This window comes from Anneissia japonica, unplaced genomic scaffold, assembly GCF_011630105.1.
Source record: "Anneissia japonica isolate Jap-2015-1 unplaced genomic scaffold, ASM1163010v1 scaffold24_len2511860_cov200, whole genome shotgun sequence".
Classification (NCBI taxonomy): Eukaryota; Metazoa; Echinodermata; class Crinoidea; order Comatulida; family Comatulidae; genus Anneissia; species Anneissia japonica.
The window spans coordinates 719,657-745,370 of record NW_022730786.1 but is presented as its reverse complement, the minus strand read 5'-3'; the positions used below and the strand labels follow the sequence as shown (position 1 = coordinate 745,370).

General features: G+C 36.4%; 1 protein-coding gene across 1 annotated transcript; it reads left to right on the top strand.

Moving 5' to 3' along the window:
• On the top strand, positions 1-25,495 carry LOC117115022. The gene is made up of 2 exons (XM_033258662.1): positions 1-689; positions 21,129-25,495. Exons 1-2 carry the CDS (start codon positions 552-554, stop codon positions 23,721-23,723), a joined length of 2,733 nt encoding a protein of 910 aa, XP_033114553.1. The 5' UTR covers positions 1-551; the 3' UTR covers positions 23,724-25,495.
• The last annotated feature ends 219 nt before the right edge of the window (positions 25,496-25,714 follow it).

Below are 25,714 nucleotides of genomic sequence, written 5' to 3'. Positions count from 1 at the left end.
TATTAATAAGGTCCATGGTAGTGTGCAGGAGTAGGCCGTCTATCGTTGGAAGTTGCAAGCTAGGAACACAAGGTCACGAGCGGAAGCAAAAATACACACTTACGTATGGTGGTGTGGGCGGGGCTAGAATTTAATTGACATTTGACCAACCGTGCCGCAGAGGCATTCGAACTATTCGCCGGTAATATATCGGCCTGATTTCCGCGTCATATTTCAAGTAGGCCTAGCAAGTCTATATCACACACGGACTACTCATCTAGCCTACTAACTGTCAAGTCCTCAAAAGGCAAGGTCTTGAACGCATTTGTAAGCCGATTGTCAACACCAACGCCAAAGAAACACGACAAGTGCGGCAGCTACGAGCTGCGCCTGTCGGTTGCTGGGATCATCGCCAAAAACAACGGATTCATATTTGTGTTTATATTCACTAGAATAGAAACTGGTCGTGCAGGAATAATACTATCGTCTGAAAACCAGCAACTTTACTTGTATATATATTTTATAATAGTTGATATTTTACTTACACAATAACACCGGGACATATCACCACCATGACGTCACAGGAGGGTACACAGCTACTTGTTCCCCCTCCCAATAAGGATGAAGAAGATTCGTCAGAAGCGCTTAATAAGCTCAAATTCCACACTAAAAAAATGAACTGGAACTTAAAAATATTGAAAGACCAGTTGGTAAGTAAAACATTTCGATTTCCTACAATATATATATATATATATATATATCTGTATATATATATATATATATATATATATATATATCTGTATATATATCTGTATATATCAATACAGTGCCAGTACTTTCGCTTCCAGTCAGTCTCGATATGGTTTTTCTGTGATTTAATTAAGTATCATTTAGTGTGATTAATGTAAACTTTCTTTACTAATGGTATAAGAGTGATCTGAATGTGTTCGGTTTCTGGAGAATTGTCCTGTTCACAACCGTCGGTGCATTTGCGTAGCATATTCCGAGCGCATTATATTCGAATTAATTAGTGCTCCCTGAATAACGCAGGGTACCAATAAGGTATGATGAGTGATTTTACTGTAGGCCAATATGTCATGGTGATTTGCAAAAAGGTTATTCGCGTCTAGTGTTTAACTAGCCTCGTTTGTGTTTAGTGTCACTTTAGCGATTGCGTGTATCTCGTGGGACCAAGTTGCACGCGAGTTATTGTGTGTTCCACGCGTGATCGTACGTGATTATACCTGTGTGGCCATTAACGATAGATTTCAACCTCATTAAGTACTTATTACGGATCGTAGTCCAAAACAATTTCGATGGTTCGTGTTTTGTCGATTGGATGGATTTGCAATTTACCAACTTTTTCAGACATATAAAACGGCTGTAAAAGTAATCATGTAGGCTAAACGTAGATCTACTTGTAATTCACTGAAATCTCTGTTCCTACCCCATGTAACGGCGGCTACTTTTAGTTTGTTGCGATTAATAGTTGAATCAATTTCAAAATAATTTCGATTTAAATCTCTTTTGTATCGTTTTTGTAATCGTTTGGGACATGGGATCATCGGCGCCGAACTCAATCTGCTATTGTCTATGAAATTGTCATTCGTTGATAAAGATTGCCTTGTTTGATAAAAGAGTCCCATGAATCGGGTTTATTTTGTACCTCGTTGAGTTCCACTGCGCTACCGTAAAACCACGCGATCCCATTATTGTTTCGTGCAAGAATGCCGAACACGCCCTCTCTGCCACCTGGAGTTTAATCGCAAGAAAATAACAGTCTTATAATAATTCCATCCCCTCGATTGTTGACGTTTCACTCTGCCATGGAAACCATTTTTTCATAATTTTAAATTTCCCGTTGGCTGTACTCACTCGTTATACTGTAATTGGGTGTTGAAAATGTCTATTGAGAAACATATTATTATGCCATTTTCAATCATAATATCTCAGTTACAAGTTTCTCTAGGCTTATTTGCTTGGAATGAAGTTTGAAAATAATGTTTTCAGTTCTTCATTTCGAGGTCATTTTGACTCGGATATTATTGATACATGAATAGTAGGCCTATATTAAGAATCTCATGATGATATTAATTAATATTCATATATTTAATGCTTGCGGTACACCACGAGATAGTTCTGAAAAGAATTGTTGTTTGTTAAGAATGTCTCGATATTTCGGCTGTTGCTTCAGTCGTCTTCTGAAGAATAATGTCTGCAGAGAATCCAAACAGGGAAATACTTATATGTTTGGATAGTGAGACTTGCTGCTGATTGGTGGACTAAACAATTATTATTTTATTTATTAAATTTGAAAAATTCTTTTATTTTAAAAAATGTATTGATATTACCTGTTGTCTGTCGCTGCCATCCGTTCTCAGCGGTTTGATGACCATGGTGGATTTAGCGTAGGCTAGGCCTATATCTTTCTCTACTGCATTTCACACACATTCCGCTCCTTAGATTTTTTGCACAAACATTGCCGTTATCATTCAACTTGTCCTTGAACTTCCCTCATATCATATCCTTGTAATTTCGCCTATTTTCCCTTGTAAATTCCCCTAGAATTTCTCAAAACGATTTCTTTTCTTTCCTTCATATTCTATTAGGGCCTATATGATATTGTATCATTGTAATTTTAACTGCCATTGTTATGGTTATCTTTAATCATTATTATAATGGCACAAGTAATCTGACGGGGGGGGGGGGGTACTTCTCCTTTATTATGACCGTCGCCGATGGAACTTTTCAATTTAGAAACTGACCAATCAGAACATGGCCAAAATTACGCGCATGTCTCACAAACACTACCTTACGTATCCGGGTACATGATGTCGTTTTTAGTAGGACCTCATCAACGATACCCAAGGGGCGGGACACAACAGAACGGTCCATTCCCTTAGGACATTACCTGTGAGACAATATTGAAATAATAATAATATAGTAATTAAAATAAACAGAAGAGCGGAAATACTAGGTCTAGAAGGCGAGACTCGGTTTGCGTTTGAGTTCTTTTGTCGGGATACTTTAATGCTTGATTAATTCAATCACTTAAAATTGTTTATATACCAACGAAATAAGCATAATAATGCAACAGATATGGGTGTGTGGATCTCCTCTATTCATTACTTCATGAAATGGGCCTTTAGGTAGTTAGGCAATCAAAACATTACAATTATCAATTGATCTCACGGCTAGTGTGTATAGCCATGGAGGTATACCTCCATGTATAGCAAGCAAGCAAACAGTAGAGCCACTCGGAGCGGAAGTAAAACAAGTGCAACATATGCGAACAGTTAAACACGACGAAAGGTTTAATACCGACAGGACACCAGGGACATGTCCTTTTGGAAGGGTTACTAACTATAAATCAAAGAGATTATCACGTTTGAGCGCCAAATTACTACTGTATATCATAGTATTAATTTAGTTTTCCTTTATATTATTATTCTGTGCTTTCTCATTCAATGTGTAGTCATTGTTGGCTGTTGATGGTTAACATAAACTATTGATACTATCGTGAAATGTTCATGGTCAAAGGATCGACAAATATAAACAAGTTTAATGTTTAAATTGATTTGTAAACACAACACAACCTCTAGAACTTGAAATCAACTCAAGGCAGATGCTTCAAAAAATATGTTGATTGATATTAAACCTCCGGACCTTGGTATTTTTGCCTATACATTCATCGTTAAAGTTGTCCTTCGACGACCGCAACTCAGACCAAGGAGGTCCCAAACGAACACCGCTTAATGTATGGGTCTAGAAAATAACAATCTGTTTTGGAACTGCAGCTTTAGTCTACTGTATGTGTACCCTACCTCATTTTTTAGAGTCAATTAAGTTTCAAGCAACTCGAGATTATACGAGATTTAAACTGAACTATTTGTAAGTTATTTACTGTATTGTCCATGGTATGGGACATGGTCTCTATACGATCCATGTAAACGGTGCAGTCGTGCATTAGTACGATACATTACAGGCCTTGTTTTTGTTGTTAATGGTCTTGTTTGGCATTGCAAATGCTAAAGAAAATGACCTGATCATGCAATGGTACAGTAAAACAGGGTGCTTCTCTATTGAGATCACCGCCTTTGATAATAATTTTAACTGTAGTTTTGGAAATAAATGTGTTTTAATATTTTTCTTCTCTTTTTGTTCTTCGTCGGTGAGTTGCTCTTTTTTTTTTCTTCTTTTTTTTTCTGTTTTCGTCAACAACCCGGTGACAAAGTCAATAGTTTGTATGCCAACGACCTTGTCTTTTTGGTGCCATTTGTTGGCCTAGGATTTGTAAACAATTTTTTTTTCTGTAGATTCGATCAAAAATTGTTAATTCGGTCATATATGGTCTGTGGTTCGGTGATTGTTGATTGAAGTTTGAACACTGGTGTAAAAAAAACTACTGAAGAATGCAAACGGTAGCACTTAGCGCGACCCTCAAACACAGACGTATTGTCAGTTGATGATAGATGGGCGGACATTCCGGGTCACCTGACTGGTCAGAGTGACCGCCAAGGGTCTAGCTGTCAAAGTCTCCGACAATGAAGAAAATTAGCAGTAGTATTTAACAACAAAAACATTAAACTGAACTTCCTAATCATGACTATCAACGTAGTTGTGTCGATGCCAAAATTATAGAGGGCGGCACAGCAGCACTGGAATTTTGCGTTCTTGTGGCACGAGCCTGCAGGGAACATTGTCTATTTTTGAAGTGCATTGTTTATTTTCTGGCATTAACTTAGCTATCAGTGAAAACTCCTATTGATCCTCGCATGCCACATGCAAAGAAAGTGGTCTTTCATACCCTTCGGCGGCATTTTGAGACCGTCCGTCACATGCTCACGGAGAAAAAATAGGTGCCTAATGGATTTTGCCATTTAAATCAATGTATGTAGTTCAAGGGGAATTTTTTTAATATCTCCTGAAACAAGTCCCCGGGCATCTCCCTATGAGTTGTATACCGGTAGACAATCCGAGCATAGGCCTATATATAAATGTGCATGGTATACCGATAGTCCGTTAACCGTGTTGAGATCAGAAGTTCACAAAAAATCATTAATTTAAGAGATATGCCGAGTGGTGTTACTCGTTCTTTATGGCCGCTACATCTCGTAAATTGAAGTGGACTTCACACACTGTCGATGACTGTTCAATTTGTTTCCCATTGTTATATGTCCTTCAAATCATGGCATGCAAATGTCTGTATGAAGAACATGATTCTCTTTGACGAACGTATTGTCGCACGTCCGAGTACTGTTGAATGTTGGGAGCCCATACTCATCCTCGACAATCTTCGGCCAGTTGTTTTCCATGCCGCCTTTTAACCTTCCCAGTTGATTTCAACATATAGTGAGGTACTGGTACTGTACAAAGACGCATGAGCTGAAATTTCACTCAATCCAATGCTTCCGCGCCACTTACCCCTGTGACGCATCAATAAGTAGGGTATAATAAAAGTACCGTAGAAATTTTACGTTAGGCCTGCATTTACTGTATTGATCAGTTTTCAGTTGTACCACCCATGTTTAAAACAATAATACCGTAAAACCTCGAATTGAAGCGCAGTGGGCTTAATCTCGAGATGAAGCCCATTTCAAATTGAAGCCCATGGGTTTCTTTTCAATATAGGCTTCTTTTCGAGATTGTAAAGTACATAGCCTACACTGTAGGCCTACATGAATTTCAGAATACAAAATAAATACAAGCTTGGTTTATACAGTAGTTTAGGTGATTTAATGCCAGTTAAATACACTCTATGATAAAGATTGATGTTACAGTGGCCTTATTTATTGTGTTATAGTACATTTTCACAAAATTTACAGCATTCATTTAGAAAAGAAGCCCTCTCTTTACTTGCAAAAATAGTCTCGAAAAAAAAGAAGAAGAAGAAGAAGCCCAGGGCTTCAATTCGAGGTTTTACGGTAGGCCTAATGTATAAGAAATATTAAATGTTTTAGGCAAATGTGATTATCTGATATTGGGTGGGATTCAGATCATGTTTATAAATTTTTAAAAAACATAAACTTTGACATATTTTTTGTCCGAATGTCTACTATTTATCGCCATCATCTACCGTTCATTTGTGATAGAAGTTCTCCTTGTTCTAATTGTCAGTTAAAGCTAACCTATTGAAATACAGGCCTACAGCTCAATCTAGTGGCAGTACATCTTAAATTTCCTGCCGAAAGATAAGTTATGATCCATTTCAGCAATGAATCTCGGAAACAAGCGTTAATATACTGTAACTTCCAATGAGATGCAGGTCGAAACCATTTAGTTTCCGCAGATTTACAACATTTTATACAAAACTCACTAGATTGATTGCCAACCACTTCAAAGGTCTTTCCAAAGAATAAGAGCAGTGTAATTTACGCGCCTGAACGCGTTAACAGACAATGAAAATAATTTTCTGGTTTTTTAAAGTTAATGTTTAAGCAATTCAAATACAGTACATTGGATTTTGTAATTTCTCATGCTTTTATTGCCTGAATACGGACAGTATATCGTTCACACGGTCTCATTATAAGTAGCTAATTAACCGGTAATTTTGATTAGAATAACTCATGTCCACTGAATAAAAAACAAAAAGGTCATTGCCATATTTAGGCCTAGGTGTTAAAGTATGCCCTGTTTGTCATTACCTTGAGGAAGACGATGTGTTCGAGCCGTTGATGGCAATTGGAATGCCAGTGTGGTTTGAAAGGAAAACGAGTTTAATTGGTTTTCTGCAGAATACCACGAGTTATAAGTTTTGAAGATGCAATACACTGAACTGTTAGCCTAATAATTAAGAGAAAGTTGTATTTTATACCAATGAGGGTGACCCTGCCAAGTAAGATCAGAGAGGGTCAGTCATTGATATTGGGGGGGGGGGGCTCTTAAATATAGCTAGTCCCAGCTTCGACTTGCCGGTTTTCATAGTTTGGTGTTCCTTCTATTCAGTTTAGCCAAATATTGGCACATGATAATGTTAATAAGTGTAAAAGTACTTGTATTAAAACTATTCATTAGTGATAAAAAAAAATGTCATTTGAGATTCACTTTCTTCTTCCAAGCAGATAACTTCGTGATAATCTTTGATTTGTACATACGCAGGCTTCCAATGATCCCGGTCACGCGCAGACGCTATGTGTTTTTGAAGCAGCAACTGGCCTTGGCATTCTCCAGCACTTGTCATGTAGCATGTCCGAGGGGCATACAAAGCCCCGTCCCGTGCCTCACCTTCAGACCAGTTAGGTGTTTTGACATTCGTGAAGTGTTTTTCTAGACACGACACCACGCATGGAGGAACGTGAAGATGATTAGCGGTTTTTTGCTGACAGATTATTTTACGCGTGTGCCTTTTTGCGCTTTGGGGTGTCTGCCTAAAATAGCATGATTGTTATCACGAACTATTTTTGGATCACGCCTGATGTATTTTTTTCCTTTAAAATTCCTTGGTACCTTGTAATGGTGACATGAATGCATTTTAGATGCCATTGTGATTTCAGCTATGCCTATAAACATAATTAACACCGTATAATAAACACTTTTATGGTACACATATGTTTTATCTACTTAAATTTTACAAAAATCTCAAATTATTTTAGTAACCTGTTAGTTTTATAGAATCTCAAATTCTCATATTTTTAATCATCTTATTTCCTTGTGCCTCACCAATGAACGACACACTGGACGCATTGTATAGTGTCTGTGCCTCTCGTAATGGTGCTGGGGACATTGTTGTGATGAGGATTCTTCTTATCCATGACCCCGTGATAAGGATGATATTCACGATGACAATAACATGATGTTGATGATGACAATAATGATGATCGCAGTGGCTAATGATAATGACTAAACGTGACGTATGATGTCAGATGATGTCTTTTACGAGTGCGGATGTTTGGTATGTCGATGTATATACCATCATTTAGGACGTGGTTCCGTGAAATTTCATGCCCCTTGGTTACGATGGATTCCATAGCCATGTGGCGTTGGACTACAGAGCATTTCAATGCTAGTACCACATCAAATTAGTTTTTGTTTTATTCAAATTACTGTAGGGCCTAGTTAATAAATGTATTCGATGCTGATGATAACGTTGACGATAATAGCATGATGTTGATAATGACGATGATGATGATGACAATAATGATGATCGCAGTGGCTAATGATGATGACTAAATGTGACGTATGATGTCAGATGATGTCTTTTACGAGTGCGGATCGTTGGTATGACGATGTATATATACCATCATTTAGCTTATCTAATTAAAATGATTCATTCGGCCTATAGGCCTATAATACTAGTATATTTTATGGTTTTTTTTTCTTTTTTCTTCCTCTTTTTTCGCCCAACCCATCAAGAACAGACACTATTTAACTGTGGAAGTGTAAAGGTTAGATTTCCAGATTATATCTATCACGGCAATTTTACATTGGAATGTCGGACATGCGCACTCACCTCCATTCATTGCCAAGCTCAATGGAATGTAAAGATACTCAGGCAGTAACGCATGATGACGACTAATCAACGCCTTGTGTTTACCGTATCAACAATCGCATTCATAATTTTAATATCATGTTTCCAAGAATAGTAATAATAGAACTAAGTGTTATGCCAGGGAAGTGGGACGTGGTTCTGTGAAATTTCATGCCCCATGGTTACGATGGATTCCATAGCCATGTGTCGTTGGACTACAGAGCATTTCAATGCCAGTACCACATCAAATTAGTTTTTGTTTTATTCAAATTACTGTAGGGGCCTAGTTAATAAATATATCCGTTAGGTTGATTCAATTCAAATTCAATTCCATTTGATTTCAGGCATTGTCAATATAAAATGAAAACTACGAGACAAATGAAATTGAGGGAAATGCTGTCTCTTATACACATCTAGATGTGTATAAGAGACAGTATATATATATGTAAGTATGTATATTATATGTCGTGGAAGTTACACCTGTTTGCTCCGCAGATTTATTTGCGTCTCTAGATATATCTTATCATGCTGTGCTGACCCTTCCATCCATACCTACCATTTTTATTGCGTCATGAGATCATGCCACCATTTTTACTACGTCATTGTGAAATGTCTGTTATGATATGGAATGGAACGGCTAATATTTTTTGTATTGGATAAATGATCTCTGTGGATTCAAAAAAATGTATGGAATTAGAAATTAATTACTTCTTATCCGATCCGCGTAACTATGAAGGTACAGGTGAATTTAGCTTGAGAAGGTCTGCAGGTTCACGACCTTAAAACTTTCATTAAGTTTAAAGCACTTTAAAAGTACTTGCTATTAATCATAAAACAAACGCCAAACGGAATTTTATTGTTCCTGATGTCATGTCCTCCGAACTACAGACCATCCAGCAGGTACCAGCGTGTTGTCTTATCGTATTCGTTGAAGCATACATCCCGGTGAAGAGTTAAACAATAATAATATAAATTGCGAAAATGAGTACCGGTAACTTACAATAGTCATCAATATTATTGTCGGACATTAGACATGACTCATTCGACGGCTTCTGGAACAGTGGTGCCTAGATAGTAGGACCGTGTTGCTATGTTGACATAATTAGGTTTAGTTCTATTATTATTATTATTATTATTATTATTATTATTATTATTATTAGGCCTATTATTATTATTAGGCCTATTATTATTAATATTATTATTATAATCGTTTGTTAGATTTTATTTTTATGTACTGAATTGTCATATTTTATTATTATTATGTTAGGCCTATATTATATTTCATCTGCTGCTGTTGTTTTTGTTATTATTATACATTTAGGCTTACTACTATCGTCATTTTATTTGTAATCATGTTGTCATTATAACTACATTAATAAGTTTCCTTCAGATTATTTATTTCTCATTACTTTGTTCATTGCTACACACGCAGTCAATGGATTCAATCTCGGATTAACCGAAGTTGGTGGACTCATTGATTTATCAATTTACGACATGTCACGGAAAGTACAGGTAACCCGCCGCACGTCCGCCCTTCAATATATAAGTACGTGTTATAAATGACCCACGGTTTAAAATCCAGGTATTCGGCGATACCGCCCGCTCACAATCATTTTTTTTTCCACAAACAGGTGCAAATATGTCACTTTCACATTGAAAATTCAATTGGCTTCATATTAATATTCAATCACTTTCACGCATTTCGATACAGGACGACTTACGATATTCGTCAAGTCGATTGATTGATTGAATTAAATGATTAATTGATTGATAGATTGATCGGTTCGTCGGTTGATTGTTTGAAGTAACGAGATGGTTAAAGGAAAGGTTAAAGGTTATTCATTTGACTGTTTCTAATGAAGATTAATTTATTAAGACTATCGAGATTGGTTGCTTGATTGATTAATTGATCAATTTATCGATTGATGGTTTAATGTAATGATGACGATTTGAATTAAGAGATCAATGATTAATTGAGATTTGCTTTATTAATTGGTTTATTGGATGATTCATGGATGGATATATGATGATTGATTTGAATAAAAATTGATTTTTTTGAGATTATTTATTTAAACTGATTGAGATTAATTGTGATTTGAATGATCGCCAAGAAAAATTTTACAGAGAATGTTTAAATTGACCAGGCTGTCATTTTAATTACCGGTAGGCCTATGGTGCTTCTTGAAATAGTCCCTTTAATACTTCAGCATATATTACTCTATCATGGTAATGATTGATTGATATTGATTTCTTGTCTGATATATTTAATATCGTTAAGAATAATGTGGAAATGAGATTGATCGGTCGTTACCGAATGTCATAGGCCGCTCATCTCACGCTACACTGTATACCGGTATGAGACTTCATGTTTACTCGCTATAGCAACTTTGTGTAGGCCTACATTACATTACCACCACACACCACTTTTTGTAAACTTTCTAAAAAGTTACCGAATTTTTGTACGGACTCTTGCTGCATCCCATCCCTAACACATAAAAATAGATAGGCCTAGGTCATTGATCGATGTGCCTTATCTGAAGGATTATGAGGACAGGCGCGTGCCTTATCTTGTTCATTCTTAATGAACGTTGTTATAGATATGTTCTTCCAATTAAGACAAACCCTTCGGAATATCGATGTTTTCGTGAAAGTGGGGGTCGAGTGATTTGATCAGTCTACGTAACACCGATTGCCTCACATTGAAAATTGTCACGAAATGAAAATCCATAAATATCAATTTGTCGACATTTTTAGATAATTGCCGATGATAATGTATGTATTCGATGTACCACATTTTAAGACGGTAAGTTTTGCCAAAGTCCTGTGTAATTCTTTATACCAGGTTACTTGTCACACTGCTACTGTATGTGACATGGTCAATGTCGTTCGGTAATCATGAGGAAACAGGGATGGCGCCAGCAAACAAACACCACCCCCCCCCCCCCCCCACAAACGTCGGGAAGAAAAATAACCACAATTCGTCGTGGAGAAAAAAAAAACGTGCATTTTCTACATTATAGGCCTAGTAGACTCCAAAATCGATTAAATAAGCCTTTAAAACCCCTAGATTGCGATATTTTAGGGGGCGGCCCTCTGGAATCCTTTCGAGAGACGCCCGACCACGCCCACTTTGTTTTCGTCGAGGACATAGCCCCTCCCCCCCCCCCCGGTCGGGGACCTCGGACCTATCGTCGGGCAATTTCTGGCGCCACCACTGTAAGCAAAGTGTTATCATGAGGCTATTAATACGGTTGTTAATACCCTCTCCTACCCCCGTACACATATCAACACTTACCCCAATCCCAAAAACTATTGCTTTTTATGAAAAAACACCTAAAATGATTACAGTAGTAATATTTCCTCTGCTATAGATTTTGTTGACCTACAGTATATACAGTGGGTACTTTTATAATGATGTTAAGTTTTCCTTCAATCTTATTAGTGGTTTAACCAGTTGTACACCCATCTAGACTTGTGGTCACAGTAGGTTGGTCATCTCATGGAGGTATAATACCTCCTTGGTCATTTTTTCAGTAGGCCTAACCGAGATAACAGTCATATTTGAATTAGTCCGGCCTTGACTGACACGTTTCTCATCAGGTGATGCCAACAGGTGAAAGTTCTTTGTAAAAACTATCTGTTGACCGTGTTCCTAAGATAAAACCAATTTGTAATTTCACTGTTTCCTGATAAAACAAACTCCATTATGTTTTAAAACCAGACGGTAACGAAAATATTTCTTCTAATAAGTCCTATTATTAATTCCTGTTTTGGTTTTAGGATGTACTGTAAATTGTTTCCTCCTTTTTTTGAATAGTTATGATAGTGAGAACCAGTGCGAAGTTGTAGAACCATTAAAATTACTATACAATAATGTAGTAAGCACTGATGTTAAATTAGTATTAACTGATAGGCCTACACTTTTTTTTTACACAGTGTTCTTATTTTTTGGTCAATTTCATGCTCAAAATGTTCTTATTTTGTCCTTATTTTAAATATTTTTCAAACATAGAAAATTATTATTGTACAGCAGTATACTACTGTGTACTGGAATGTAGATAAAAGTGGCCCTGAAAAAAGAGCTTCGGAAAAAAATGGCCCAGAAAAAGGGCCCGGTAAAATGGTTCCAAATGACAGGTTCACCTACTGTACTGTATTATAGGGTATGTCATAGTCACACCTACTGCACATAAGGTACAGATATAATTTTGTTTTTTCTATGTAAAAATAAAATATAAAAACCTCGTTTGACATTTTACCTTAGCCTCAATTAGTTCTTATTTTGTTCTTAATTTAGGCCTAAAGCAATTTCAGCCTTAGTGTTCTTATAAAATGTGTTCTTATAAAAACAAAGTGTACTACTGCAAAGGTATGTGCCATAGTGTGAGAACTGGTGAAGTATAGTAGTGTATTATTATTATTATAGAGTTGAAGATAGTGCAATTTGCAATAAGAACTTTTTTTTTTATAAAGAACAGTGACTGCAATGAAAACCTTTTGTAAAGTAATGTATAGGATAGGTGAATCGACAGTATATATCAGCCTGGTGCATATAGTGACAAGTAAGAATGTCATTTACAAATAGTAATAGCTGTATAACATTTTTGTAGTTTAATGAATAACAAGAAAATACCACAAAAACAAAAAGAACAAGAAAAATCTTAAGTAATAGACTGTTAGGAGATATGAAGGATGTTTCTGCAAAAGAATTACTAGTGATAATATTGCACCAGAAATGAATACGTTATAATAAATTTATTTTGTGTTTATGTTGCTGTCTGGAAAATTACAGCAATTAAATATAAAATATGAATAATGTTCGTTTGCAACCGGTGGAAATAAAAACTAAAATTCACTCCATGTCACGAAATTTGATTATAAAACGATACAATAGAACAAGTGTGTTCCATGAATTATTACGAGTAATTTTACACAGTAGGGAACAAAAGTATTCAGGGTTTCATATTTCAGTTGTACAGTAGTATTGAATTTATCATTTCTGCATATCGTACTACTGTAGTATGGAACCCTGGTTATTGTCTGCATTTTCAGTTTTCCAACAACGAGATACAATCAATCATTCATTCTGGAGGATCGCATTTAACAGTAAAAAATCAAAATAAATGTTGTGCTCTCTAGAACTTTTTCTTTTTATTGGAGTCTAGACTTTGTCAACGTCGTTTGCGGCAGGAGGTATTTTTGTTCCCGTGGTGTAAAATGTACACTTTCCTTCCTCTGGCTTACTGCCCGTTCTGTTTTTCACCTGCTGATCTGCCACTCAATTTCTGTTATGTGGTATAAGTATTATGCTTATACCATACCAGATTCAAATGGTTATTTTAGTTTAAATACCCGTAACTGAAAAGTAAAAAGACAACAATAAACATCTGTTGATGTAATTATATCATATTATTGAGGTAGGAAAATTCCTTATTGAATTACCGTATCATCTGAAGTAATCTGGAAACCCTTATAAATCCAATTAAAACATGGAATTGCTCAAACCTGTCTCTTATACACATCTAGATGTGTATAAGAGACAGCCACGCCTTTAACTGGCCAAAAAAAATAAGAACAATAAGCTTGAGCAAAGTTTTACTGGTTCTTATATTTTTTTTTAAAGTGTATATGCCATAGGAATTATGCCACTTGTACCTCCATTAACAGGCTAGGAAAGAACATATCTGAGAGTTATATAAAACGTTAGAATTTTGTTGTTGTATTCACCGGTATCGGTTCCAACAAAAGAATTCCAAGTGACGATACTGAAGGAAGTGAAGTTGACGAGTGATGACGATACAGATGCCTCAAAAACAATGAACCTCTCAGTGGTATGAACTCATAACGCTTATGGTTCAAAGATCAGAGTACATCATATTACGCTTACAGGATTAAAAATAAACTACTGTGTAATAATGCAACAAAAAAAGAGAATACTCCAGATATAGTTTCAATGGTTCATTCGGTGTTTTCTTTGAAGCTCCTTTTTATACTGAAAATACACCTCGTTGCCACGGTGACTGTATTGCGGATCGTTGTTATGGACAACAGCAGACTGTAGACGAAGTATAGCAATTCAATATTATTTAAATTTTATAAACAATAGTGTACAATATTTATCATAACCGTAGTGATAAATAGGCCTACATAAACGTTTACATTATTTATTCTCAATTTTGATTGTATAAATTCATATTACACTCATATACAGTAGATGTTTATTATAAAGAAGCATTTAATAAAACGAAAGTAGAAGTATATTGATAGTGTAGTGTCACATTCGCGCTACATAAAATAAACAGACTATGATCATTGTTATTGTAGTACTGTGATACTTTCCTGTCTGCTAAGTTTTTAGTTTTTGGAAAAATCTATAAAGTACCGTAGTTTTTAGGGGGGAAACCATATCGAATTATGATAAAGAATATCTTCAGACATGATTATGATATAGACCCGTACTGAAATACGGATGTTCGTTTGATTACAGCATGTTTAGGCGTAGTTAGTTTGAATTTATAATATCAGGCGATTGAGGAATGGTTCTACAATTCAGGAGATGTGAGTTGTTAATCAAACAAACAGAACATTAATAAGGCAAAGTATTTTGGAATGAGAACAAGTCCAGTAGTGTCCATTACAAAAAATGGTATTACTGCAAATTGTGTTTCTTGTTTAACGAAGTAAATCAGAGAGGCGGATACGCAAAATTCCTAATGATTCTTTGTTTTGGACAGTCTTTATTTCAATAAATCTATTACCAGATCACTTTTCAGGGAGTTTTATATAGTTATTTGCTTTTATCTTGCATAGTTGAGGTTGAAAACATCATTGGAAAACACGCGTTTCTTCGATTATATGTTTATTGAACCGGCCTATCGTTACGGTCAATTCATGAAACATGCATTACTCATACATTATGGCGAGAAGGATTATTTTTGCAGTTGGTTTAGTGTTTATTTATACACAACTGCCGTGTCCTTCGATCGTATTTTGTGGTTGAAGATATGACAGTATCGTCAGCCGCCATATACTGCTTATGACGACAATGCATGAATTTGAGAATATTGGGCCAAATTGAACGTACGCGCTCCTCACAATACGAGATATTCTTTATGTCACGTTAAGACTTCTTGCTGTTAATGGAAATGCTCATTAAAGACTTGTTTATATGGTATACATTACATACGACATGAAATGATCACATGGAGAGGGTTGATGCACCAACTCGTAGCAAAATATCACGTTCCAAAGATCATTGATACGACAATATTTTATACCAAAATGTATTTTCGTCACAAAATCCATGTTCACTATTGTTTTGTTCCATCGGATATCGTTGTAGTCTTGTCAGCCCGTGATTGCCAGGCTCAGACGATGCACTTGCAACAGAATAACTTCGTGTAATTTTTTTTTTATCGCACACCGACCTATATTCTGTGACGAAAGTCTAATGTTTGATTCATTCGCCAATTAGGCTAGAATAGAATTAACCTTACATTGCACCAAACAAATAATACCGTTTGAGCCCATTATGTCGAGGCGCAACATTCATCTGCTCCCGATCCAGTGCGTTATCGGTAGGCGTTCAAACTTAACGTAGACTTACCAAATAATCATCTACCTAGGTAATGAGCAGTGACAGTGTATTACTGTAATTAAGTCACCTGTAAACGTATTTGCAGACGTTAAATTACAACTTTAATTTGTAGTGACAGTAAAAGATGAGGTTCACGTTATTAACAACACACACTGATCTTAACATGTATAAATGTGGTGTTTATTACGATGAATACACTTTTTTTATAAGAACACATTTTATAGGAACACTAAGGTTGAAATTGCTTAAAAATTAAGAACAAATTGAGGCTGAGGTAAAATGTCAAATGAAAAATTTTACGGATTCTTATAAAAAAAAAGTGTAGTAGGAGAAAGCCTCTATTATTGTGAAGTGTTATCGATCTTCGATTTTAAACTATTTGCTGACCAGTGTAAATTAATGCAATTCTGCTCACAATCATTAATTCATTTGTGCATATCAGTTATATCAGTTATAAGGATTAGATTCAATATCTGGACTTGAGGGTACTATTTGGAAACTTCACCAACGTGATGTGGTGTTATACCAGCTGTTATTTGGTTTTTATTCGTAGAAATATTTTCTATTTACCGCCATGCTATCGTCGCTTTCATTTCCTTCGTCCTTCATTTAAGGTTTCACAAACATAAACAAATCCCAGCGTGCATTTCGACCAGCTGTTCTCCAACTCATTTAAGTGCTAATTAAAGAATCATCTTTAATGAACTTTCACTTTATAATAAAACACGCACTCTCGGTAGGTCTATGTTGATTTCAACAATTTCATAATGTCTTTTCATTTTTTAAAATTCCATATTTTGAATACATTAAATTCTCTTTCCTGTATTTGGTATTCACGATGGACTTTCTTTTGTGACCTTTTAGCTTTTGTGACGCAAAGCCGTTGTGACGTTTGAACTTATCCCATTGATATGAATCATTCTTTATGTTTTCATGTAGGCCAACTCTTGTTTTTGAGAACGCTCTATATTGTTTTTGTAAGTAAACTACCCCTGTTGAGAAATAGTTATGATTCCTGCGTTCCTTTCTATCGTTGTCACTTTATTATTTGTTAGTTTGGCTATGGCAAAATATTTTACGGGAGTAGCAAATGAATCATTGATAACAAAGGCCTGAATAATGGTAATGAAATATATATTATTCTTTTTATTGTTTATACATATCTGTTATACTCAATTTTAACATATATTATCGTACCCTCCCATAGTGTAAAATAGGCCTACAAAGGGAACAAAGGTAGAGGTCTGTCTCAAATGTCCAGTTAACAATTACCGTAATAATTTCAGTCATACTGTTGTTTCATAATTTGTTAATATTGTTATTTATAGCATTCATTACTACTTTCCTTACGTTCCCAATCAACTGGTTAGAAATTTCTAATATTGTCCCGCCAAAAGAGTTAAAAGTTGTTGGACGTTGAGGGCAGTAGAACGTCTGTCATTGGAAACTCTTTTACATTATATGTGACTCAGTAGGTTGTTAACTTATGTAATAATTTCATTGAGCAATTTATATTTTAATTTTTGAGGTTTTCTTGGTTGTTTGGGTGCCAGTGGGCCTAAGGAAAGGACACTGATATTTCGCTATCGTATGATCCCAAACAGGTTGATAGAAAACAGAGCAACATAACAGGTTATTTTTCTCGTTGAGTCAAGGAGACGTCGAATTCTAGTACTACCGCGATTTTTCATGTACTTTCTGTCGCCAATATTTGGTATGGCCAATTTATCATGACAATAATAACCAGGCCATTGGGATATATTCGTTCGAGCCGGGGCGCGCAGCCGGGGCACGACAGCAATCGGTATAAATTACGACCGATTTAGTGTCCGGGTGTATTTTTTATTCAACGCTTGTATACCATTCCTAGTTAAATGTTAAGCAAATACCTAACCGGATGACTGGATATGGAAGGTCAAAATAACCATTCGTCAGTCTATCAACATCAAACCGACATCAAACTTAATACACGTGATGCCATAAAATGAATCAAAATAGTTGATGATAATTAGCCTACCCATCAATCAATCCAGAAATTCAGTCAACTATCAGTGGCGGCAGTACGGAGGGGGGAGGGTGCTAGAGCCCCCCCCCCCCCACGTCGGGGAAGTTAGATTCGTCGTCGGAGGACTAAAAAAAAACACCAACGCGTTTGTGCGTTAATTACAAAAGAAACTCGTTCAGATATGTTTGGCGAGTTAATTTTAGCCATCATCTGAAATACTTTTGCATCTCAATTGTTACACACGTATAATTCAGTGATATATAATCGAAGTCATAGCCCTACTCTCATCACCTGTTTCGATATGTAATATAGCGTAGCTGTGTTTATTTTTGCTATTTTTTAAACACTTTTGTCGTGTCAATAATGTCCCTGCAGTGAGGATAAACTGGAGAACATTAGGAACTGTTAACCACAAAATTGAAGGTTGATGTACATTCTTCGGTGATTTGTCACAAGTCCCACATGAATGCAAGTTCAACAGAGTGTCGATTGTACATATGATTTCGACCAACGTAACTCAGCATTGTCGCTACTTAAAACTGTCATTTGATATAAATTCTTCAAACCCCCATCAAACCTTCTGCAAAACTTTTTTTTTCACAATAGCGTACAGAAAGGTAGTCCTACGCCTGTTATACCAGTTACGCATACGTTTTTTACAAGGGCCCTTCCGCTACTTCCCGACCTTGGGTATTGCTAAGTGTTAGACCATAAACAGAGCGAACTTGTATGTTTGCGGCACATGGGCGTATTTTTGGCCATTCCGATTGGTCAGTTTTTTTATTTCAGGTTCATTATCAATATAGCTTTTTTGATAGCTTTAATGTTGGCGTATTTTACACGCCCTCATCGTTTCAAATAAGTGAACTGTCTGCATACCAGATATTGATTTATGATTCTCTGCGCATGTTTGCAAGATAATTGCCGGTGATAATCATGATTTAAACGGTTGTATGGGGTCAAATGAATAAAAATAAGTACGGAACTGAATTACAGCGTAATATGCCAGACACCGCAAATAAATGAGGAGACCATATTATTGCCATGACTTCTTCGCGTTATTTAATTAGGTTTATTCCGGTTTTGATGGGCCCACAATTAAGCTACTGATTTGCGATAATGATTATGGAATTGAGAATCATTGTTTCGAATAACTTAACTCAGGGCCAATCAACCTACCAACCTGTAGGATATACCAATATCATTTATGTTACACCTTACAAATTATGAGGATATTTTTTTCGGCCTCTTTTCATCTTATTGGGGTGAAACACGCGGGGAAAAGTTATCAAACACAACAGAACATTATTGTATTCACACACTATGTCAGGGGTGTATCCAGGATTTTTTTCTGGGTGGGTCGTAATCATAATTTTTTGGACCTGTTCACAATGAAATTACAGCAAGATGTGATTAAAATGTCAATACAATTTTTTTTAATAGAAATTGCTAGCGAATTGACACAGACTGAAGACGTTCATTCCTTAGTGAAAAACGTTTCTGGAATTGAGATAGATTACATCACACAGTTGGCAAGGTCTTTGGACTCATTGCTGGTACATCATCAATGCTTTTTCATTTATGTCCTTGTGGAAAGGCCCTAGAAAAAAAAATGTCTGGAAAAAATGTGGACCTTTGAAAATTTTATGGGGTCGTACGCCCTTCCCGACCTCCCACCCCCTTGCATTCACCCATGTATGGTCCAAATAAATACAGTGAAACTGGTACTCACGTGAATGTAGTATGACGTAAGTGGCCGTATGTAAATTAGGCATGTACGTGGTTTTATTAATCCCACGTGCTGACTTAAATAGCGATGTGCGAATTTAGAAATACAAACGGTTAGCAGAAGCTATGCAGCACCGGGTGGGAGATGGGAGTATGCAGAAAGATGGCTAGCTTGATTGTGTGATGATCATATGTACAAGATGCTTTTAGTAGTATGGACCTGAATAATCGTGGTTGGTCAGGAGGTAAAATCGAAAAAGACCGAACTAAACAAATAGTAATCTATTGATTGATAGTGTGCCTCTAATTACTTTTGGGTAACAAGTGCGATATTTAAACTAGAAGAACCTCTTACATAAATAAATTTTAGAAGTACTTTGACACGATCGTCCTATTATATATCGATAGCAGTCTGAAAAAAAATCACAGACCACACTGGATCCTTGTTTGAATTCCACCCATGGTTACTTACACAGAAATTTTATACATATACTCTTCGCAAATATGAAAAGTCATAAGATAACAATCTAACGCGCTGCCGCTCCGTGAGGAAATGGGAATCCCTCTATGCAATGTCAAATGCTGCTACCTACAGTTGTTAAGGGTCAGAAAGTTAGAAAAGCAAACGATGGTGAAACCGAGACCTTTCCCACAGCTTAAAATATATTAGAGTGACTGACAGGTAACGAAAAATGGCCTATGAACAAATGATTATCTTGTTTAGTGATCGTTATAATAACATACTTTTTCCTTCAATAAGTAAGTCCTACAAATTCTGTATTCATCTAGCCAAGGAAATGATTAAAACATAATATGATAGGAGAAATTGATTTTCCTCCTATACCTTTTTTTTGCCCAGACTTAGTGTTCTTATTTTTTGCCAATTTCAGGCTCAAAATGTTCTTCTATAGCTCTTATTTTACACACTTTTTTAAAGATAGAACACTATTATTGTACGGTTATGTACTGTATTATTGAGGGACATAGTGACACCTACTGCACATAAGGTACAGATAAGATTTGTGGGTTTTCTTTTTAACACCCTCATTTGAAATTGTCCTTATTTTGTTCTTATATATATATGTATAAAATGTGTACAAGTATACCGGTAGTTAATTCTTAAGGTTTTACAATTATATCATCTATCTTTTCGTTTTCATAATTTTTCGATGTACATTTTCTTGTTTATATTTATAATCGGAATGAGTGAAATATTTGTCTTGAAATCACTCGCTTATTGAATGTCATATAATACCGGACTGTTTTAACCGTCAGAATAACATGTTATAAATAATTTTAATCAATTTTAAACAAGTATTGAAATATTATTATGCTCCTTTCTTGTGTTTCAGACGGGATTGGAAGCATCTGGAAATAGTCTTTCTCGACAAATGGCATCAATGTACAGAACCTTTCAAGAGATGAAGGAAGCCGGAGAAATCAGTGACGTAGAAATTGAGATCGATGAAGATGAACTCTCTCCTAATTCTCGGATGAGTGATACTACTGGCTTTGGATCATATGACGGGTTGACATCGTACTCTGCAGACGATGCCATGGACACAGAGGACGAATTAGAGGAGTATAGTGACTTAGAAACCGATAGTACAACTAGTTCTGGGCAAAGAAAGAAGAAACTGTATAGTCAAATTTCAGTCGAAAGGCCAGATAATGTTAACGAGAAACGTAAAAGATTAACTCATCGTAAGCGACAATCTTCTGAAATCCAATGTGAAAGTGATACGGATTCTGAGTGCGAAAATGGGCAATGTTCCTGCTGTATGTCGCGAAGTTCTTTCGGATCTGTAACACCGAGCAAACGATATTATTTTGAGGATCGATCCCGTGCTGACGATACGTCTAGTAGCTCTTGCAGTGATTACGAGGAACCTATTAAACGGAACGCAATGCCCTTGCACGAGCGTCACAGCCCATTCTATATTCCAGGCCAAGGCAACTCTTCGAGTGAGGAAGAAGACATGTGCCAAGAAGATATGCAATGTCTGCTGACTCCTAATGACATAACTAAAGACTGTCGCGATGGAGACAGTGAGGGGTCTCTTCAAAAGCGGCTCAGTCCACTTGGGTGTGAAAGCCCGATACATTACGACTCACAAGGAGGTATTATGAACGCTCCGTCGGGAAATGAAAGCGAGGACAAGTCATTGGAAGACAAAGTTAAAGAGTTAACTGTAGAACTAGAGCATTGCAAGGAGGAAATGAATAAAAGGACGCAAAAGAGGAAGAAATCTAAAGGAAACGAAGACGGTTCAATTGAGCAAATGAACAACAACAATTTGCCTAAAGTGACACAAAAACAAACAAGTGACAATGAAGCAGACTTGAGTGCAAAAAGTGAGTCCACTTTGAATTCTGGTAAAATCTCGGACAAAAGAAGACTGTTTGAAAAAGACATAAAGAAAGATGAACAAATAACCAAACCTGTCCTTAAACGAAAAGAATCAATAGGAAACGCAATGATGGACCGATTAAAAGCTCAATTTGAAAGTTCAGATGCTAAGAAATCTGGAACTCTTCGTGAAAAGCTTGGCGCGAAAGGCAGGAGAGACAGTATACAAGACAAAATTAAGATGCTTGAGCATAAAGTCCAAGAAGAGAGTGACAAAAGTGACAGTAGCACTTTAAAATCGTCTTCAGAATCTAGAGCTTTACAAAAGCAAATGTCAGCCAACAGAAAATTATCGAAAGATCTGAAAAATTTGTTTGAGAAAGATATGAATCAAAATGACGTTTCATCAAAGCAGAAGACATCGAAACAAGCAGTGATTGTAAATAATCACCGCGAGAGTCCGGCTCAACTCCTGCAAATTCCTGCAACTGAAAAACATTCGAAAAAGTCCATCAAAACTGCACAGGAATCAAAAACAAAAGGTACTTCCAAACATGCTGTCAAAACGCCATTGAAACGAGAAACGTCTAAGGAAATTGCCCTTAAACAAGCTGAACAAACACCAGATGCCGATTACGAGCAAAGAGACAAAGTCGCATCTAAGAAGAAGTTTCAAGAACTACAAAGCAAGTGGCAACCGAAGCTTGTGGTAAAATCGTCGGGGAAACAACCTAAACCAGAGCTACAGAAACGGATACAACGCCTGCAGAAGGCCGCCCTCAATTCAGGAAAACCAGGAAGTCCTAAGATTGGCAGACGCGCAGTCTCTAGAGCAGTTATACATATGAATAAAAAAGAAAAGAAGGAAGAGTCCAAAATTATGGAATTTAATCCTGATTCTGGTGAGGTAATCATTGGACAAATGACAGAAACCGATAAAGATGGCTACAAAACCGTTAAGTTGCGTGGAAATGGGTTAGTTGTAACTTTGAAAATTAATCCAAATGGAAAGAGTGGCAAATCTGGAGATGTTGAAATTTGTCCAAGCTGCCACAAACATACTGACAAGGAGTCCAAGAAGGATGTAGCAAATGAAATGCGCATTGTCGTACCACAGGCTCTTCAAAACCAACACGTAGTACCACAGACAATTAAGCACCATCGTAAACCATCTGTGCCACAGACGATTCAAATTGAACGTATGCAACCACAAACCTCTCAGAACCAACGTAGAGTTTCAGTTCCATCGAACACACAGACGATCCAATTGCCTGTTAGAAAAATGTCAACAAGTTCTATAACTACGTACATAAACGAACCAGGCCCTTCTGTTGGCCCAGGTCCAAAATACATAACCGTAACACCAAGTGAAAACTACACTAACCAAGCGGTACCACGTGTTTACGTTAGACCTCACCAGATGAACGCACAGACTGGACAGCAACGGATCACAGTCATCCCCGTTCAAGCAGGAATCGGTGATTGTCCACGATTCCAACTAAAAAGCGTCAGCAGTGGTGGGAACACTGTGCAGCTACAGAAGTCCAAGTCTACAACAAGGTACACTATACGCAACCCCAGACAGCAGTTTACGTGAACCATACCTCCATGCGTGAACGATCATTCAACATGAAAAATAAAGAGACAAGCTGAAAAGTGGTTGCTAGGCAATATTATTTTGGCGCAATGTAAAGTAAAGAGAAAGCTGTACAGTACTTAATTTTAATTTCTGAAAGGTTTTTATTTAAAAAAAATTTTACTCGTCATGTATTTGATTTGCGGCAAAAAAAGTACTTATTTGGAAAAAAAAAAGAAAACTTAACAATGCTTGAATTTTAGGAAATTTTTAAACTTGTAAGAATGTATGACGAATTCCCTGAGATTGGACGATGGTAAACATTATCAAATAATAACGTGGTACGAATAGGGGAAAAATAGGAAATAATACAGTTATATACAAACTTGGCGATAGCTCGTCATTAGAGCAACTGAATGGGTACCGTACTAGTCTTGATGGGAAAAACACCTTTCTCATACAGAATTATTAATTTCAATTATGTAGTTATTATTTTCCCGTATCGTAGACCTACTGTTCTTATAAACTGAACGCATAGACCATAGTAGTAGGCACTAGGAAAGTTGAATACATTTACTTTTACATTTATTTGGTCAATCTAGGCCTATTTATCTTTAATAATTGCCAAAAGCAACCTATGTGCTCTAATGGAAACGTTTAGTTCTACGATCGTGTCTTCACAGACTGCATAGTTACCAACCTGAGAGATGCGTGACTACACCAGTTGACTGGGGGACGAGCCGCTAGGGCCTCCGCTGAGGAGTCCAGGGGCGGAACCCCGGTGGGGTAAAACCCCGCCTTTTAGTTACATAATCAACAGTTGTGGCAATTAGCCCGCAAGTCCGCCCGCGCCTCATAGATTCTAAGTGCGTGGTTGGCTGGGTTTTGGTAGAGAAAGAGAAATTTTGTCGGTGAATTTATTCTCGAATGAGATAACGAAAGCACTCTTGACTCAAAGACTGCATGACCATTTTTATATCCTTAATAAAACAAATTTCTTCTAATTTTAAAAACATTTTCCACCGAATTCGTGATAATTCGGTATCACGCATAGACTTGTGCTAAATGCGTGACAAATTTATGATCACGCATGTGTTTCTGCAAAATGCGTGTTTCATCCAAAATCACTTTGAAATGCGGGACCGTCCCGCGTGATGCGAGACGGTTGGTAACTATGCAGACTGTATGAGTAGGAGTACGGCTTTGCTAGAATTACAATTTCTTACAGGAGTATCGGTTAATAGCTGAAATATAATGATTATTGCTTTAATCACAGAGATGATGCTGTCCAAATAATAAATAGGTGAATTAGATGGTTATGACTGTAGCGCCCTCAACGCCTCTGCTAGACCACACTCCGGTGAATTTGAATTCAACATGCCAGTCTATAATACTTAGGATGATCGTTAGAAACTATAATAATTTTAATGAACAAGTTGACAAAAGCTTTCCTTTGATTTTATAGGCGGAAAAAAAGAATATTCTCAGAAATTAAAGCAAAATTTCTCCCATTTTTTGTGCAATACCAGAGAGGTCTAATTAAATGAAGAAACAAATTCAAGTTTGGTTCTTCATAACTTCTCATTTGACTTGACAAAGTTTATTTTAATTTTTTTAAGTGCAATGAATGATCTAACTTGTTCTAAATATACATGTAATCGAGTATTCCTTGGCAGTGCATTGGGCTTGAGAATACAGAAAAGGGTAATATGATTTGAGGTGTAATGCTGGGGAAATACCTTCAAATGTAGCACAAACTTTGAAAGTTAAAAAAAAATCTATGCATAGGGCATAGGTCACTCGGGTGTCACATCCAACTTAGATGTGTATAAGAGACAGTATATATATATATATATATATACACATACATACATATAATTTTAAATATCAAACTATATTGCATAGTTTTGTTCTATTTCTAGTAGTTTTAAAACATTTTAAAGGGTTTTTAAAAACATGAGTAATTCTTCACTTGAAGTGTTTATATACAATGTTCTCAGGTAACATAAATA

Coding starts and splice junctions, on each gene's coding strand:
- LOC117115022 (XM_033258662.1), top strand. CDS start 552: ATGACGTCACAGGAGGGTACACAGCTACTTGTTCCCCCTCCCAATAAG. Junction 690..21,128: donor AAATATTGAAAGACCAGTTG/GTAAGTAAAACA, acceptor CTTGTGTTTCAG/ACGGGATTGGAAGCATCTGG.